Raw genomic sequence first — 16758 nt, forward strand, 5'->3', positions numbered from 1 at the left:
CAGTGAGGGTCCAGTGAGGGTCCAGTGAGGGTCCAGTGAGGGTCCAGCGAGGTAGCCGCTAACGTCGTCCTTGCTGCCTGACCAGGCGCAGGCGAGCACTCAGCCAGGGGTGGGTCTCAGGGGACTTCCAGGATCTGGTCACCAGGGTTAGGAACAGCGATGTGCCAGACTGTCACCTCCCGAGGGCATCTTTGCTCCCATGCCTGGTGAGCAACTGGACACATGGGCAGAGCCAAGTCCTTCAGAACCTCAGCACTGAACTCCCCTCCAGATGGGGTGCGGTGGCACACACCTGTAAACAGCGCACTCAAGAACCTGAGCCAGGAGGACTGTGTGTTCAAGACCAGCACGGACTATAAAGAACCCTTTCAGCCGGGCAGCGGTGGCGCACGCCCTTAGTCCCAGCACTCCGATCTCTGTCAGTTTGAGGCCAGCCTGGAACTACAGAGTGAGTTCTAGGACAGCTCCAAAAGCTACACAGAGAAACCCTGTCTTGGAATATCCAAAATAACAAAACAAAACAAAAAGAACTCTCAGAAACCAAAACACCTCCTACAGAAAGATCTCCATGATTCTACCTTGGTCAAGAACATGGGGCTGGAGGCGTGGTCAGGGTGGAGCCCCGCCTAGAATCCCTGGTGAGGGGCTGGGGGTGTGGTCAAGGTGGAGCCCCGCCTAGAATCCCCAGTGAGGGCTGGGGGCGTGGTCAGGGTGGAGCCCCGCCTAGAATCCCCCAGTGAGGGGCTGGGGGCGTGGTCAAGGTGGAGCCCCGCCTAGAATCCCCAGTGAGGGTCTGGGGGCGTGGTCAGGGTGGAGCCCCGCCTAGAATCCCCAGTGAAGGGCTGGGGGCGTGGTCAGGGTGGAGCCCCGCCTAAAATCCCCCAGTGAGGGTCTGGGGGCGTGGTCAGGGTGGAGCCCCGCCTAGAATCCCCAGTGAGGGGCTGTGGCCTGGTCACTTGAACAGAGTCCTTGGAACTGTAGTTCTGCCACCTCTCAGCACTGCTCCATTGGGTGTCATGGACACCCACCTTGTAGCTGTACTTTCGGGTTAATCCTTTGTTGTTTCATACACGGCCCTGCCCAGCCAAGGCTGGCCTGGGACTCACTATGTAGCCCTGGATATCCTTAAACATCGGACCCTCTTGCCTCCGCCTCCCGAGTGCTGGGATGACGGGTGTGCGTTTCTACACCTGGTTTACATGGTGCTGGGGTCGGCACCCAGAGCCTCTTGTGGGCTGGGAAACCCAGCCCCAACTCCCAAAATATTCACTGACTGACCTTTGAAACCGTGACAGACATTTGAGAAAGGTTACCTACTTTGAAGAGGGGGAAACTGAGGCCTGGTGAAGGAAGAATTCTGCATGACCTACACCCAATAGGTCAGACAAGATTCCCCACCCCACCCCACCCCACCCCACACCCCACACCCCACACCCCACACCCCACACCACACACCACACAGCTCCTTCCTCAATGCCAGACAAAATGAAAAGATGTCTATGACCATTTGAGGGACTAGTGTTGCAGGCACAGGGACCAGCACGCGTGTGAAAGGCCCTGGGGCAGAGGGTACAGGACAGTCGGGGAACAGGACAAGTCCTGGTGATGGGACAGAGGGGAGAGGGAGGCGGGCAGGGTTTGTGGGCTGCGGACAGGACTTGGCTTGACTGGGCTTGAGGTGAGGCTGCAGTATGCACACTGGGATGCAGGCTTGCTCAGGGCAGACCTAGCCTGCCTGGTCTCTGCCGGAGGCTGTGCAGCTCAGGGGAGGTGAACATGGTCTCTGGACTCACTTTCCTTACCTGCTGGAGGGACGCCATCACGGCGAGACTCTCAGCCTGAGACTCTCCTCAGGCTGCCCGGGCACCAATGCCAAGCATTAGCTAATGTTTGTTGCCCCAGATTCTGAGCAGTGTAGGGCCCCTGGGTGACCCCTTTATCAGTCTGCCCTGCTGTTTACACACCTCGATGAGGTGGGAAGATGAGGCCAGCAGCAGCCCTCCTGGTGATGTCACCCATAGGGACAACGTGCACACAGGTTCCTTTCCTTGTGCCTTCTGAGATCCAGGAGCGGAACAGGACCCAGGCTTCACCGAGGCGGGGGTCCTCACATGCAGCCCTCCTCAATCTCCCCTGGGAAGCCACTGACACCCCAGGACCTCTGAGGACACGGTGACAGTGACCTGGGACCCAGGCTAGGAGAGGATGGGAGGACGCAGGCATGTCTCTGAGTGAGGGATGTGGTGGGTCCTGTGGTCCTGAGTTTGAATTAATTCCCACCCGTTGCATGGGCTCATTCTGGACAGAAACCCCATTTGATCGGCTAGTGAGCATTTAGTGGGCGCCTACTGTGTGCCAAACCAACAGGGACAAGGGAAAGCGGTCAGACCAGCTGTGAGTCCCACAGTCTGATTCCAGAAACTGAGACAGGGGGATGAAGAGTTTGAAGCATATGGGGATACACAGGACGAATGGGGTAAAGCAGGTGAGGTGGTACTGTGACTTCCATCTCAGAAGCAGAGAGAAGCAGGAGTTCAAGGTCATCCTCAGCTACATAGCAAGTGTGAGGCTAGCCTGGGCTACAGAGACCCTATCAATAAAGGAAGGAAGGGAGGAAGGAGGGAGGGAGGGAGGGAGAGAGGGAGGGAGGGGACACACAGAGGTGACAATTTTGCCTATATCCTTAGAGGTTTGTCTTCTTTTATTTTTGAGATAAGATCTCATGTAGCCCAGGCTAGCTACTACTTCACTATATATTGGAGACTTTGAACTCCTGATTCTTCTGCCTCCACCTCCCCAGAGCCTGATGACAGGCACTGGGGATGGAACCCAGGGCCTGCGCCTGCCCTGCCCACGCTGCATCCGCCGAGCCCACCTCCGCCCCATTCGAAAAGTCTCGGGAATCTCGGCCTTTGATCTTGCCCAGTCCCAGGTGGCGGGGAGTCAGCACCCTCGGAGACAGAGCCTGGACAGCACCCCGAGGCATGCACACCCCACTTCCCGCTCACACCTGTCATTTTCCCGCCAGCCGTCTCCTCCCACACGCAGCCTGTGGGCTGGCGACTGTGACGGTGGCTCCTGCTGTCTGGTGGTGCGGCCAGCTGGGCAGACAGCCTCCCCCGAGACCCCGGGGAGGGAACAGGAGCCGCGTGCAGTGTCCCGGGGACCCCCTGGCCAGGCTCACAGTGGGGGACCCCAGCAAGGCTCCCCTCCTGCTGCCCCACCCCTCCCTTGCAGGGTCGTCCTCAGTGCCTGGGGACAGATGGATCCTGATGTGTGGGTGTCACTCGCTGAGCCAGACAGGCTGCTGGAGTGAGGGAGCTCCGAGAACCAGGGGCTACATCCCAATGCAGCATTCCAGCGTGTGTGGGGGGACCCCGCCGGCCGAGCCCCTGCCTCACGCGCTGTCCCAACCTTGTCCCCACTCTGTCTCGTCGCTCAGGCCCCAGGAGAGGCCCAGGGAAAGGGGTCCGCTCGATCGGGGTCACACAGCCCGCAGGGGTGCAGGGCGGTCAGTCGGGGTGCTGGGGAGCTGGTGGTGCCGAGTCCGGAGTGACGTGGCCCCGAGACCCCTCCTCCGCGTGCAGGCCCCGCCCACTCTGGTGCCCAGAGCTCCGGGACGCGTGCCGAGTGCGCCTCCTGCTGGGAGGCGGGAATCGCCGCAGCCCTGACCCGGGACCGGGACCCAGGAGGTGAGACCTTCCCAGCAGCCGAGATTTCACGGCCTGCAGCTCCCGGCTCTGGCGGCGCCCTCTTCTGAGCTAATCTTTTCATCTCTATGCTCCCCGTTCCAAGCTGAGCCCGGATCCTTCCTGAATCCCCAACCTTTCACCTCTGCGCTCTGAAGCTCCGAGCACTAACTTCATCCTCTCCCCAGCCCCCGGCGCCCACCACCCCATTTCTGTCTCTGTGGCTCTGATTAATGCCGGGAACTCCTGGGAGAGGGACCCTGCCAGGAGTCTCCTTCTGTGCCTGGCTCATGTCGCTGAGTATCGTGTGTTGGACCTCTATCCATGGTGGAGCAGGTGTCTGAATGACGTCCCTCTTCCAGGCTGAGTAATATTCCTTTATACATGTGGAGCACGTGTCATCTTTTTATCTCCCCACTGATGGAAGGTTGCGTCCATCCTATGGCTCCTGTGAATAATTAATTAAAACTGCCTACACACATCGGAATCTGTGAATCTGTGTTTTCTACTTGAGTGTGTACCTAGGTGGGGGATGCCTGGGGGCCATGGAGATCTTCCGTTAGCTTTCGAAATTTCAAACTGTTTTCCAAGGGTTATCGCCATTTTACATCCCCTCCCCTCAGCGGTGTCCTCATCCTCACGGACAATTTGTAAGTTGTTGTTGTTATTATTATTATTATTATTATTATTATTATTATTATTATTACTAATCTGGGTATGGACCTGGGGCTTCCTGCATGCTAGGTAGACACTCCACCCTCCGCTCCTCCCTAGGAGGTTCCAGGCAGGGGCTCCACCCTGACCACGCCCCCAGCCCCTCACTGGGGGATTCTAGGCGGGGCTCCACCCTGACCACGCCCCCAGGCCCCTCACTGGGGATTCTAGGCGGGGCTCCACCCTGACCACGCCCCCAGGCCCCTCACTGGGGATTCTAGGCGGGGCTCCACCCTGACCACGCCCCCAGCCCCTCACTGGGGATTCTAGGCGGGGCTCCACCCTGACCACGCCCCCAGCCTCTCACCCGGGATTCTAGGCGGGGCTCCACCCTGACCACGCCCCCAGCCCCTCGCTGGGGATTCTAGGCGGGGCTCCACCTGACCACGCCCCCCGCCCCTCACTGGGGATTCTGGGCGGGGCTCCACCCTGACCACGCCCCCAGCCCCTCACTGGTGGATTCTGGGCGGGGCTCCACCCTGACCACGCCCCCAGCCCCTCACTGGGTGATTCTGGGCGGGGCTCCGCCCTGACCACGCCCCCAACCCCTCATTTGCTCCACCTGAGCCGCACCCCCCCCCCCCCCCCCCCCCCCGAGCCAGCACAGCGGGGTTTGAGCCCCGCTTTGTCAGACCCATGCGGTCTATGGGTTTCCCAGACTCGCTAAATCAAAATTCTCTGGCAACTTAGGTCCCAAAAACCTGCTTCAGCGTCCACCCTCCCCCGACCAGCTCTCCTGGCTCGTGCTTGGAGGTCCGGGGTGTGAAAATCTAGAGCAGTGGTCTCTGCTGGGGATACTGAGCCACGTCTGGGGTTGTGCGTGGCTGTCATACAGGGAGGGCTCCCGGCAGGGAGTCAGTGGGGGCCGTGGACGATGCTTAGAGCCCTGCAGAGCCCGGATGGCTACTGAACGCAAGTTCCTGGCCCCACACATCGGATAACACAGACCATCTGAAATCGGTGGGGTGGGTGGGGGCACTTGGGTCTGCGCTGCTCCAGGCAAGTCGCTGGCCCTCTCTGGGGCTCAGTTTCTTTCTCTCATAAAGACTGGATTTATATTTGTGTCTTAAGGCCCGTGCCGGGGGAGGTCAGGATGCAGTCAGCAAACATCTGCGGGGCTTCCTGGAGAGGGCGATGGATGGCGCTGAGGCCCCCCAGGTGCTGTGACTGGGCCATCCAGGAAGTGCAGACCGGGAGTGGGGGTTTGGGGGCAGGGTGCGGGTGTCGGGGGCGAGTGGGGAGGTGGTGGGGGTATGGGGGCCACTCCCAGGTTGAGTTCCCAGGACTCACAGCTGGCCCCGCCCCGCCCCCGGGAGAGAGGCCATCGGGGTGTCCCCTTTACCCTCACCCCAGCGACACCCACCGAAGGGATTCTTCACAAGACTCATGAGCCCCAAAGATCGTCCCAAGCCAAATGTCGGCGTGCATTTGTCATGGGGGTCCCGGGTGGCAGCCTAGCTACTCAGTGGGTAAACTGAGGCCGGCCGGAAGGGGTCCGTGTGCCTCTTGGTGCGTCTCGGGGGCGTGTTTCTTTTTGTGCTCTCGGATCTCTGTCGGGGTGCACATGCACCCAATTTTCTCTGCCCGAGTCTCCTTCTTCCTCTCCACCTCCCCCCGACGGTTCCCGCCACGGAACCCCCTGCGCCGCCCTCGCCGAGGCGTCCGGCGTCCGGCGCGGCTCGATTCCGGAGGAATCCCCCGGCCACAGGCCACGCCCCCGCCACGCCCGCCCTCCGAGGCAGAGACCTGCTGCTATTGGTCCCTTCGTACACCGCCCGTGCGCTACCATTTGCTGAGCCAGTGAGCGACTGCGGGGGCGTGGCCTGTCCCGGGTAGGGGCGTGGTTATGTGGGGGCGTGGCCTTCTACCCAGCCTCCGCTCAGATCCACCCGCCAGCGCCTCCAGCCCCACAGAGGCGCCTGCACAAAAGTGACGGCCAGACGGATCCTGAGGAGCAGGTGAGCGATCGGGGTCCCACACCCGCCCATCCTGGGTCCTTCCCGCCCCCTCCTCTCCCCACATCGCCCTGTGTGCATCCCGGCCTCAGTTTCCCTCTATGCCTGTGCCTGGCTGTGTGAGCAGGTTGCTGTGGGCTGCGGTAATGGTCATAGCATCCGCCCTCAAGGGGGACTTGATGGCCCTGGTCCTGTACAGCTGTGCAGCCTGACTCCAAAATGGTCTGGGTATTCCCGGCGGTGGCTGGCTGGACCCCACTGTGGCTCTGGCTGGTACAGGGACCCCACCTGAGCCCTGTCATCCAGACTGGGAACTTTCCATCGCCCTGAGGGCTTGGACTCGGTTTTACCAGCTGGGAACTGGGACAGTCCCCCCACATAATTGGCAGGTGACCTGACCCAGGTCTGTGACCTCCTGGCTCTTTCAGTGGTGGCCTGGAGGGTAAACTGAGGCCCAGAAAGTAGCCTGTGGTTGGCCAAGGAGGTGGAGACAGAGGGAACCAGAATGTGGACAGGGTGAGGGTCGAGCTGTACACACCTCCTGGGTCACTTCCCCAGCTCCAGGCTGTGGAGCCTGTGGAAACCTCCCTTGGGGTCAGGACATGGCTCACACAAGCCTGACTCCCTTGAACAAGTAACTTAATTATAAGCCTCAGTTTCCCCGTCTGTGACTTGGGATGGTTGTTTCAGGACTCCCTGGGGCTAGAGGCTTCTGGGAGGATTAAAAGCAAAGACAAAACACCAGAGGCAGAGCCAGGGTGGGCTATACAGGGCGGCCATGTCTAAAACAAAGTGGAGGCTGGGGTGTAGTCCAGTGGGTAGAGTGCTCGCCTATCAGTCCAGAGGCCCTGGGTTCCAGCCCCATTGCCACAGAAACCAGGGGTCGGGGTGTGTGGCTTTCATCCCAGTGCTTGAAACAGAGGCAGGTGGATGTCTGTGAGTTCCAGGCCAGTCATGACTATACAGTGAGATCCGTGTCAAACAATAACCAAAGAAGAAAGAAAGGAAAACAGGAATGTGGCCTTTGTGTGCCAAACTTCCTGTTTTTCTGTCCTGGGACTTCAGCATGGCTGCCCCGTACCCACGTGGAGTGTCCAGCCTCAGGACCTTTGCACATGCCCTCTACGGCCACGGCTGAGCCACACAGGCGCCAACTTTGAAACATAACAAGTTCACGATCTGGGCCGCACCTGGGACGTGGGTGGCTGGGAGGGACGGGGCGGGGCCGTGGGGACTATAGAGTGTCAGAACAAAGAGCGCTGGCACTGAACACCTGCGCCGGGCCAGGCCTGGGAGTCCTGGGATGCATGGCTGGCGGGTCCTGAGGTGCAGGGACATGAGACACTTGTTTCTCAGTTTACCCTCTGAGCCCTGGGTAAGCTAGGACCCAGCCCGCAAAAGTCTGTTTACTGACTCGGGCTGAGGGGGACTCAGCATAGCTCCAGTCGTGGCCACAGGAGGACAGGCCGCCTGCCTAGTCAGGTGCCACCCAGGGCTTACCGGAGACTTAAGGAGGGTGAGGGTTGGTCCAGGGACCCAGCACCCCCACCCTCCTAGCACCCCAGCATCGCCCCACTGCAAGGTCACTTTGAGTCCCTGAGCCTCAGTTTCCCCATCTGGAAAGTGGCTGAGGCCATCAAGGACGCTCCAGAGGGTGTTCTGTGGGCTGGAGGTGTCTGCAGCCCTGACCAAAGGCCGATCAAAGGTACCGTGGAAGGGCACACAGCTTCTGGAAGATTCCCAGACTGCATCAGTAGGCTCCTCCAGTTTTGGAGTGAGTCTGGGGGAGGGGGAGGGAGGAGGCTGCAGTGAGATGAACTCCTTGTTAGGGGCTGGATTCATATCCCAGTTCTGATTTAGTGTTGCTCCGTGACTGTCTGTCAGCTCCCCGGCCACGGCCTCAGTTTCTCCTTTTGCCATAACCATGAGAGGTTCCTTAGTCATTTGATAAACAGTTCCTGAACACTGAGGGAAGTCAAGTGTCAAGTATGGTGCCTAAGGGAAGACAGCAGCGACCAAAGCTGGCCCGGTGCCCACCCTCTCCTGCCTCACTCACACTTGAGAGAGATGGACTCTGTCCTGAGTTACAACTGCAACCATAAGACGAGAAAGGGACGGGAGATCTGGGTGTTCCTGGAGAGGGGGGATCAGCCACATAGCACCTGGGCTAAGAGTCTTGTAAGTAGGGGCTCAGCGTGTGCAAAGGCCCTGGGGCAGGATGGAGTCTGGGGTGCCGTGTCCAGGAGCCTGTGGCTGGAGCAGAGGGAGAAGGGAGGTCTCAGGACGTGGGCTCCAACAGTGTGGGAGGTGGGAGCGTGGAGGCTATAGGCGGCGAGACGGAACGGACTCAGTGCCCACAGGGGCCTCTGGCGTGTCAGGGACCCCGGCGAGGGTGAGAGGAAGCAGGATGGAAGCTGTGGAGTGCCGAGAACGGAGGGAGCTGGTACATCCCGGGGCTGAGTGCACACACCCGTGACCTGCACACTCACCTTCTTGTTAAAACCTCGAGTGGATGCTGGGTGTGGTGGGCCGTACCTAGGAAGCTGAGGCAGGAGGATGACGGTAAATCCGAAGCTAGCCTGGGCTACAGAGTGAGACCCTATCTCAAACTCCGTCCCTAAAGAGGCCATGTGTGGGAGCTGAACCAGAGATCCATGCCCCCTGTGGCTCTGTGACAGCCTCTTAAAAATATATTAATTTATTCCTTTTCGTGCACATGGAGCAGACAGCTGGCCCCCCTTCCACCGAGGGGGTCCAGGGCTCGAACTCGGGGTTGTCTGACTTGACAGCAAGCACCTTCAACCTGCTGAGCCACATTTCCGGCCCCCAAAAACTTGCTTCTTCAGTACGCGTCCATCTTGCCTCCCAGCCCTCCCCACTCATTCTCAGGGCAGCATCATTGTGGGGACCCTGTTGAGAACCCCCAGTGCCTTCCCCTCCCCCAGGGGAACCTCCTCCTCCCTGATTTCTCAGAAGGCCAATGGCGGGGTTGGGGGCAAGGGGGTGAGTCCCTGGTGTTAAGGGTGCTGTTTGCAGGCAAAGTCCCCAGCAGGGGACTGCATTGGGACAGAGACTTTCGGGGCCCTGGGTGACAGGGGGCCTTGGCCCAGCCACCCCTGGGACAGTCAGCCAGGGAGGAGAGGGAGGATGGCGGGCTTGGCGACATCAATTATGGATGTGCTGCGTGTGGGACATAAAGAATTCATGAGGCCGGGGGCTGCCCAGAGGCGGGCGGCAGCTTCGGCCTCACGAGAGCTACTGCTGGGTTTCGGGAATTTTGCCATCTGGTTGTTAAACCCAGATTAAAAGTCAAGGAGTGAGTGCTTCCAGCTAAGTAAATCGTGTTATATTTATTATTTATTACATTTATTTACTGTGGGTTGGAGGCCAGGGGATGACTTGTGGGAGTCGGCTCTCTCCCCACTGTGTGGGTCTCAGGATCGAACGCAGGTTGTAGGACTTGGCAGCAAGCACCTTATCCACGGCCACATCAACAGAATGTAAAGCATGTCATAAAGAAAGAAAGCTGTCAGGGGGGTCGCACAGGTCTGTCAGCCAAGCTGGGGACGTGTAGGTAGGAGGATCAGGAGTTCAAGGTCAGCTTTATATATAGTGTGGGGGGGCAGCCTGTGCTACATGAGACTGTCTCAAAAAACAAAACATAAGCTAGGCGGTGGTGGCGCACGCCTTTAATCCCAGCACTTGGGAGAGGCAGAGGCAGGCGGATCTCTGTGAGTTGGAGGCCAGCCTGGTCTACAGTGTGAGTTCCAGGACAAGCTCCAAAGCTACACAGAGAAGCCCTGTCTCGAAAACCAAAATAAGTAAATATGTGTGTGTGTGTGTGTGTGTGTGTGTGTGTGTGTGTGTGTGTGTGTGTGTGTACTTTATGGCATGCGAATGCTGTTTCAATGAAGCTATTATTAAAATGCAAAGGTTAGGTAGGGTGTGATGGCGCACGCCTTTAATCCCAGTACTCATGAGACAGAGTCAGGGGGATCTCTGTGAGTTCGTGGCCAGCCTGGGGTACATCGACAGACCCTATCTCAAAACAAAACAAGGAGTGGGGGAGAAATAAAACCAAAAGAAAAACAAAAAAAGCAAATGTCAGGGCTAAGGGTGATGCTCAGGTAAAGTGTTTGCTGTCCAAGCGTGAGGACCTGAGTTCGAACCTCCAGAATCCCACACAAAAACCAGGACTGAGAAGGTGCAACTGTACTCTCACGATGTGGATGTGGACAGGAGCGTCCCTGGGACTCGGTGGCCAGGGCTTGGTGGCCATGGCTGGGTGGCCAGGGCTTGGTGGCCATGGCTGGGTGCAGGGCTGGATTCAGGGCTGGGTGCAGGGCTGGGTAGCCATGGCTGGGTGCAGGGCTGGGTGCAGGACTGGATGCAGGGCTGGGGCCAGGGCTGGGTGGCCAGGGCTGGGTGGCCATGGCTGGGTGCAGGGCTGGGTGCAGAGTGACTGAGGAACACACAGGTGTCGATCTTGGTCTCCACATGCACAGCAGAGGTGGAAGCAGGGGTCCTTAGTCCCCAGCACCGAGAATGGTGGCCACCAGCACAGACACCCCATGGCCCGACTGTGGCCTGTGCCTGAGTTTGTCGTCTCCCTCCTGAGTCTTAGAAACAGCGCAGGAGCCTCCCAGCTTCACATGTCTAGTGTGGCTGTGGTGGCCTCGAGGATCCCACAAGGATCCTCAGACTTCTGCAGAAGCCTGGACTTCGTTACTGTGTGGCCAACTGTGGCCATGGTAGAGACGGAGCCTGGGGACTGACCACCAGGCTACAGTATCAGCTGTGCCAAGACCCAAGGGCCCAGCCACCTGCATCCACCTCTGGGTGTGCAAATGAGCGCGTGTGGAGTGTGACAGAATGATTTCATTTACAAAATCAAGACGGAGGCGCGAGCAAGTCGGGGTTATGAGCGGGGGGGGGGGGGGGGGGGCATGAGCAAGGGGCGGGGAGGGCATCTCCTAGCATTTGCAATCACTTCAGAAAGCAATGAAGGCATTTTATTTGGGGTATGGGATGTCACTGTGTGTAGCCCAGGGTGTCCTGGAACTCCATCTGTAGCCCAGGCTGGCCTCCACCTCACAGACATCCTCCTTTTGGGGTGGGAAGGGCCCGGCTCACTGTCTCTCCCACTGCCCGGCCTCAGGGTGGCCATCTTGGGAACCAGAGGGCATCCAAGAGGTTCTGAAGTTGGGGTGTGTGTGGTACCTGTGGGCGAATATCAGAAAGGGCAGCACAGGTCACATTTGTTTGTTGATTGAAATTTGATGTGACAGGAAATATTTTGTGAGGCCCAGAGGGTTCTGTGGTGCACACCGTGGTCCCGAGGGTCATCCTGGCAGGGCCCTCTGTGTGCATCTGTGGAGAATGGAGTTCAGCTGTCCCCAGACATTCTCACCCTGTCCTCTGAGGCAGGGTTTCACTGAATCTGGGGCTCTGTGAGGGCCAGCGAGCCAGGGATCCCCAGTTCGGGGTTACAGTGTGGTCATCCCTCCTAGGTTTTTTTGTTTGTTTGTTTGTTTGTTTTTGTTTTTTTTCTGAGACAGAGTTTCTCTGTGTAGCCCCAGCTGTCCTGGATCTCACTCTGTAGCCCAGGCTGGCCTCAAACTCATAGAGACCCACCTACCACTGCCTCCTGAGTGCTGGGATTAAAGGCGTGCGCACCACTGCTCGGCTTTCCCCACGGGCTTTCCTGTGGGGACTTGAACTCAGGTCTGCATGTTTTCAGCAAGACTTTACGCACTCGGCCACTTGGACACTTGACGGGGTGCAGCACTGTCCCGAGGCCCCAAGACTACCAAGGTTCCTGGGAAGTGACTCGCAGGCTTCCTGGACTGTGCTTGGGTGGGCTGAGGGGACAGGGGACAACGATGATGACCACACACATGTGTCACCCCGGTTTGAACCTCCGGTCACTGGGACCTGCATGTCTTTGCACATCTCTCTCTCTCCAGAGTTCTTCACTTAGCATTCAGGAATTTGTCATTGCGTACACATTTACTGGGCACCAGCTGTATGCTTTAGTGGGGTGTGCCCTGCAGACCCCACCCTCCCAGCCTCTCCCCTCCCGTCTCCTGCACCCACAGACTGGAACTGTGTCACCCCCAGCACCGCACATGCCCATCATCCCAGCACTCAGGAAGCGGAGGCAGGGGGATTGGGAGTTCACAGCTACAGTGGGCTTCGGGTCATCTGGACTCAAAAAGCAAAACCAGAGGACAAGCAACGAAAAAACTGGGGGAAAAGAAAACGCAGGAAGTGGGTCAAGGAGGCACTCCGGAGCCTGGACCTTTGTGCTCAGAAAGGCCTCTCGGAAGCCACAACCGCCGTGCAAAGGCCCTGTGGCTCGGCCTTGTTGCAGGGGCTGCGATTGATCACAGAGTTCAGAGCCAGCCACTGGGCCACACCTGTCCCCACCGAAGCCAACCTTGTGTAAGTCAAGGTCCCCTGAGGTGGCCTAAAGCTTAAGGGAATATTGGGGGCTGTTGTGGTTTCTGGGAGCTGCAGTGATTGACGGGGTCAGAGTACAAAACTCAAGTAGGGTTTGGCAGCAGATGAAAAGTCTAAGGTGGGCCGGGTGGTGGCGCACGCCTTTAACCCCAGCACTTGGGGGGTGGAGGCAGGTGGCTCTCTGTGAGTTTGAGGCTAGCCTGGGCTATGAGTAATGAGACCTTGTCTCAAACAAAACAAAAACTTAAAGAACCCACCAGGTCTAAGATGTGGCCCAGGGCCCAGGAGAGGATGTGGGGCTCTGATTCTGCACTTGGGACTGTTGTCCCCACAGGGCGAGGAGCTGTGGTGGCCTGGATGGGCCCAGGGCCAGTGTGGCCCTGCCCTGGGGCCTTTGCACAAGCACCTTCCACGACTGTCCCCCCTCCGACCTGCCCCTCCTGTCCTGGGGTCTGGGCCCTCGCTCTGGCCTTTCTTCTCTCCAGGCCCAATCTTTGCTTTTTCCCCCTGTTTATTGATTCCTGGGGCTCCCTCCTCCCCCTGGTTCACGAGACCTCTTCAGGGTGACTTTAGGGTTCCAGCCAGACACACTCGGTGCATGCCTGTCATCTCATGGTGGGGAGGCTGAGGCAGGAGGATTAGGAGTCAAAAGCCAGGCTGGGTGACATGAGACCCAGCCTGGAAAAAGAAAAAAAAAAATACATTAAAAAAATGAATTAAGGGATGGAGGGGGTAACGTGGCCTGTGAATTCAACTCCGGTCTCAAGCTGGTCCCCAAATCACGTTATAAGCAGAAGATGGCAGAACTGGGGTGCTGGGAGGCAACTGGAGGCAGAGGCAAGGTCTCTTTGGGTCACTTCTGTGCCCCTGGTGTTGGGTACACAGCTGGTGCTTCATAAATACCCATTAGGCAGGTGAGTGACTGAATGAGCGTTGTACTGAGTTCTCCTGAGTTTGGCTGGGTGCTGAGGCACTGGATGGGCAGGGACCAAGGCCGCAGCACCTCGTCCCTGGGAAAGTCCCTGCCCTGAAGGCCTCACGTGGCCGCACACAGGCCCCTTAGGCAGGAAGGCCTGTCCCCTGGGACGGCAGCCATCCTGGTCTGTCAGGACAATGGGTTTCAGAACAGGAAGTGGAGGCCAGCAGCTGGCTGCCCCAGGTGGACCCCCCCCCCCAGTCTTCCGGAAGTCCGTCCACACTCTCAGCTTCACTCCTGAGCCACAGAGTCCAAATTTGGCTTTGTCCATGGGGAAAAGCAAGGCCCAGAGAGGGTCAGCACCCCCTTGGCGTCACAGCCCCCAAGCCAACGGGAACTCCAGACTTTGTTTCTCCGTGAGCCCCGCTTTGTTGAGTGTCAATTAGGAAACAGCCCCCGGGTGGTGGGGAGGTCCCTCTGGTCCGGTCTGCACAAAAAGCTTCCTTCTTTCTTCCTTCTCTGTTTTTCCGAGAGGGTTATGAAGGTCCAGCTCCCTGTGTAGCTGAGGCTGACCTTGAACTTCTGATCCTCCTGCCTCCACCTCCGAGCGCTGAGGTGGCAGGTGTGTCACGTCTGGAGTATGTGGTGCCCTCAGACACCAGGGGGGAGGCTGGGGCACTCAGTTGTGGGGCCACTGGGGCCAAGCGTCCCCTCCTGCTGCCTGTCCCCCGGGTACGGGGACTTGGAGGGGACAGATCCCACCATTGTGCATTCATCCCGCCCGGGCTGTGCTCTTGGCAGAATGGCGTTGGCCGAAGTGCACGGGTTCACATGGCGGGCAGGCGCTCTGTGTCAACAGCCGGGTCCCGGCCCTGGCCGGTGGACGGCGGGGGTGGTGATCGCTGGGGGCAGGGAGGCCATGGAGCCAGCCTTGACCGCTAAGGCCAAGGAGAGGCTGGAGAGCGCGGGGGCTGCCCGGGGTCTGGCCTCACACAAAGGCAGGCTTTATAGGGGACCTGGGGGTGAGCGGGCTGGGTGGGTGGTGCGGCTGACCAGGGCCTGGGGCAAGAACCGAGGCCCGGGGGCCAGGTCTCAACACGGCCTCTGTGTCCCTTGGCTTTTCCGGGTTTGTGCACTCCCAGAGGGGCCAGGGGTCCCCGAGAACACAGCAGAGGAGGGGTCGAGCCCCGACTTCCCTCTGTGGTGTGAGGGGGCAGGAGGTTGCAGCCATGTAGCTCTGTATGGCTCGGAGGGAGTACCGCACTGGAGAGTCTGGGTTTCCGGGCACTGGGGTGTGTAGGAGTTTGTTAAGGAAGAGGCAAGGGTTTGGGGATTGGGCTTTGAGGGATGTGTAGGAGTTTATTAGGAAAGAGGCATGAGAATTCTCAGTGGTTTTGAGTATTGCTTGAACTGCTTGAAGCAGCTAGTGAGACAGAAGGTCGTGGCTGCTCCATGGGGCCACCCTGCTTGTCCTCTGGGCCACTTGCCGTTCTTACATCGATGGCAACCATCAGAGCCTCAACCCCCAGCCGGGAAACAGCCTGCTGGCTGGCAGGGAGAAGGGGTGGTGCTGAGCCCCGCCCGGATTTTACCCTTCCACGTGCATTGCTTTGACCTGAACACCGCGTCTGTCGTCCCCGCAGGGCCCATGGACACCTTCAGCACGAAGAGCCTGGCCCTGCAGGCCCAGAAGAAAGTCCTCAGCAAGATGGCCTCCAAGGCCATGGTGGCGGTGTTCGCCGACGACACCAGCAGCGAGATCCTGGACGAACTGTACCAGGCCACCAAGGAGTTCACGCGCAGCCGGAAGGAGGCGCAGCGCGTGGTGAAGAACCTGGTGAAGGTGGCGGTGAAGCTGGCCGTGCTGCTGCGGGCCGGTCAGCTGGACGGCGACGAGCTGGCGCAGCTGCGGCGCTTCCGGGCCCGGGCGCGCAGCCTGGCCATGACGGCGCTCAGCTTCCACCAGGTGGACTTCACCTTCGACCGGCGCGTGCTGGCCGCGGGGCTGCTGGAGTGCAGGGACCTGCTGCACCAGGCCACCGGCCCGCACCTCACCGCCAAGTCCCACGGCCGCATCAACCACGTCTTCGGCCACTTTGCCAACGGCGACTTCCTGGCCGCGCTGTACGGCCCCGCGGAGCCCTACCGGGGCCACCTGCGCCGCATCTGCGACGGCCTTGGGAGGATGCTGGACGAGGGCGGCATCTGACCTGGCCTGGGGAGCGTCGCCCGTCCCCACTTCTGCTCCTCTTTTCGACTTCTGAGACGCTGTCGTGTAGCCCAGGCTGACCCCAAACTCTCCGTGTGGCCGAGGCTGGCCTTGAACTCCCGCCGCTGCTCCTGCTGACGCCTCCCGAGTGCTGGGGTGACGGGCGTGCTCCACCACCTCACTGCTGGGCGCTCTCATTTCAGACAAGGTCGTGGAGGATGGAGAGTCAAGAACTGTACGCCCCGAGCCCTGGCCCTGCCAAATGTCTCTGTCCATTTCCTGGCTCTCAGGGCCCCCCAAGGTGACTCCTTTATCAGTGGAGTTCAAGCCCTGGCACCAGACCAGCGTGGACGCGGTCCCAGCCTGCCACGTGGGCTGGGACGTGCTGGGGTCTGGAAGAGACCCCCACTGGAGACTGCGCCCTGGCATCTCAGAAAGGGAGGTGTCTTAGCGTGTTGGGGCACTCGTCGCCAAGCCTGATGACTGGGGTTTGATCCCCCAAACCCACACAGTGGAAGCCGAGAACTAGTTCTGGCAAGTTGGCCTCTGACCTCCACGTGGCCCGCCCACGTGACCACGCAGCAAGGCGCCACTGATCTGGTGGGAAAGCTGGAGTCCTCACTGGGAGGGAGGAGCCTGGGGACCTCAGAGGCTGTCCCCAGGTTCAGCAGGGCAGAGCCACTGGAGGCAGTGTCTGTGTTAAATTATAACGCTGCATTTGGGAAACAAACCCATCGTTTCTCTTTGTATGGCGGCCGGGGCTTGTAACCAACATTGACCGCACATGCGGGGAGCATGACGTCACACCTGGCT

General features: G+C 59.4%; 1 protein-coding gene across 2 annotated transcripts; it reads left to right on the forward strand.

The window, feature by feature from the left end:
- Positions 1-6259: 6259 nt before the first annotated feature.
- Positions 6260-16087, forward strand: Tnfaip8l1 (TNF alpha induced protein 8 like 1). 2 transcript variants are annotated; one of them, XM_006982247.4, is made up of 2 exons: positions 6260-6361; positions 15380-16087. In XM_006982247.4, exon 2 carries the CDS (start codon positions 15385-15387, stop codon positions 15943-15945), a length of 561 nt encoding a protein of 186 aa, XP_006982309.1. In that variant the 5' UTR covers positions 6260-6361; positions 15380-15384; the 3' UTR covers positions 15946-16087. The 2 variants fall into 2 exon arrangements, with proteins under 2 accessions (XP_006982309.1, XP_076415995.1); XM_076559880.1 differs by lacking the exon at positions 6260-6361 and adding an exon at positions 12691-12802.
- The last annotated feature ends 671 nt before the right edge of the window (positions 16088-16758 follow it).

Source organism: Peromyscus maniculatus, chromosome 22, assembly GCF_049852395.1.
Source record: "Peromyscus maniculatus bairdii isolate BWxNUB_F1_BW_parent chromosome 22, HU_Pman_BW_mat_3.1, whole genome shotgun sequence".
NCBI classification, from domain to species: Eukaryota; Metazoa; Chordata; class Mammalia; order Rodentia; family Cricetidae; genus Peromyscus; species Peromyscus maniculatus.

Coding starts and splice junctions, on each gene's coding strand:
- Tnfaip8l1 (XM_006982247.4), top strand. CDS start 15,385: ATGGACACCTTCAGCACGAAGAGCCTGGCCCTGCAGGCCCAGAAGAAA.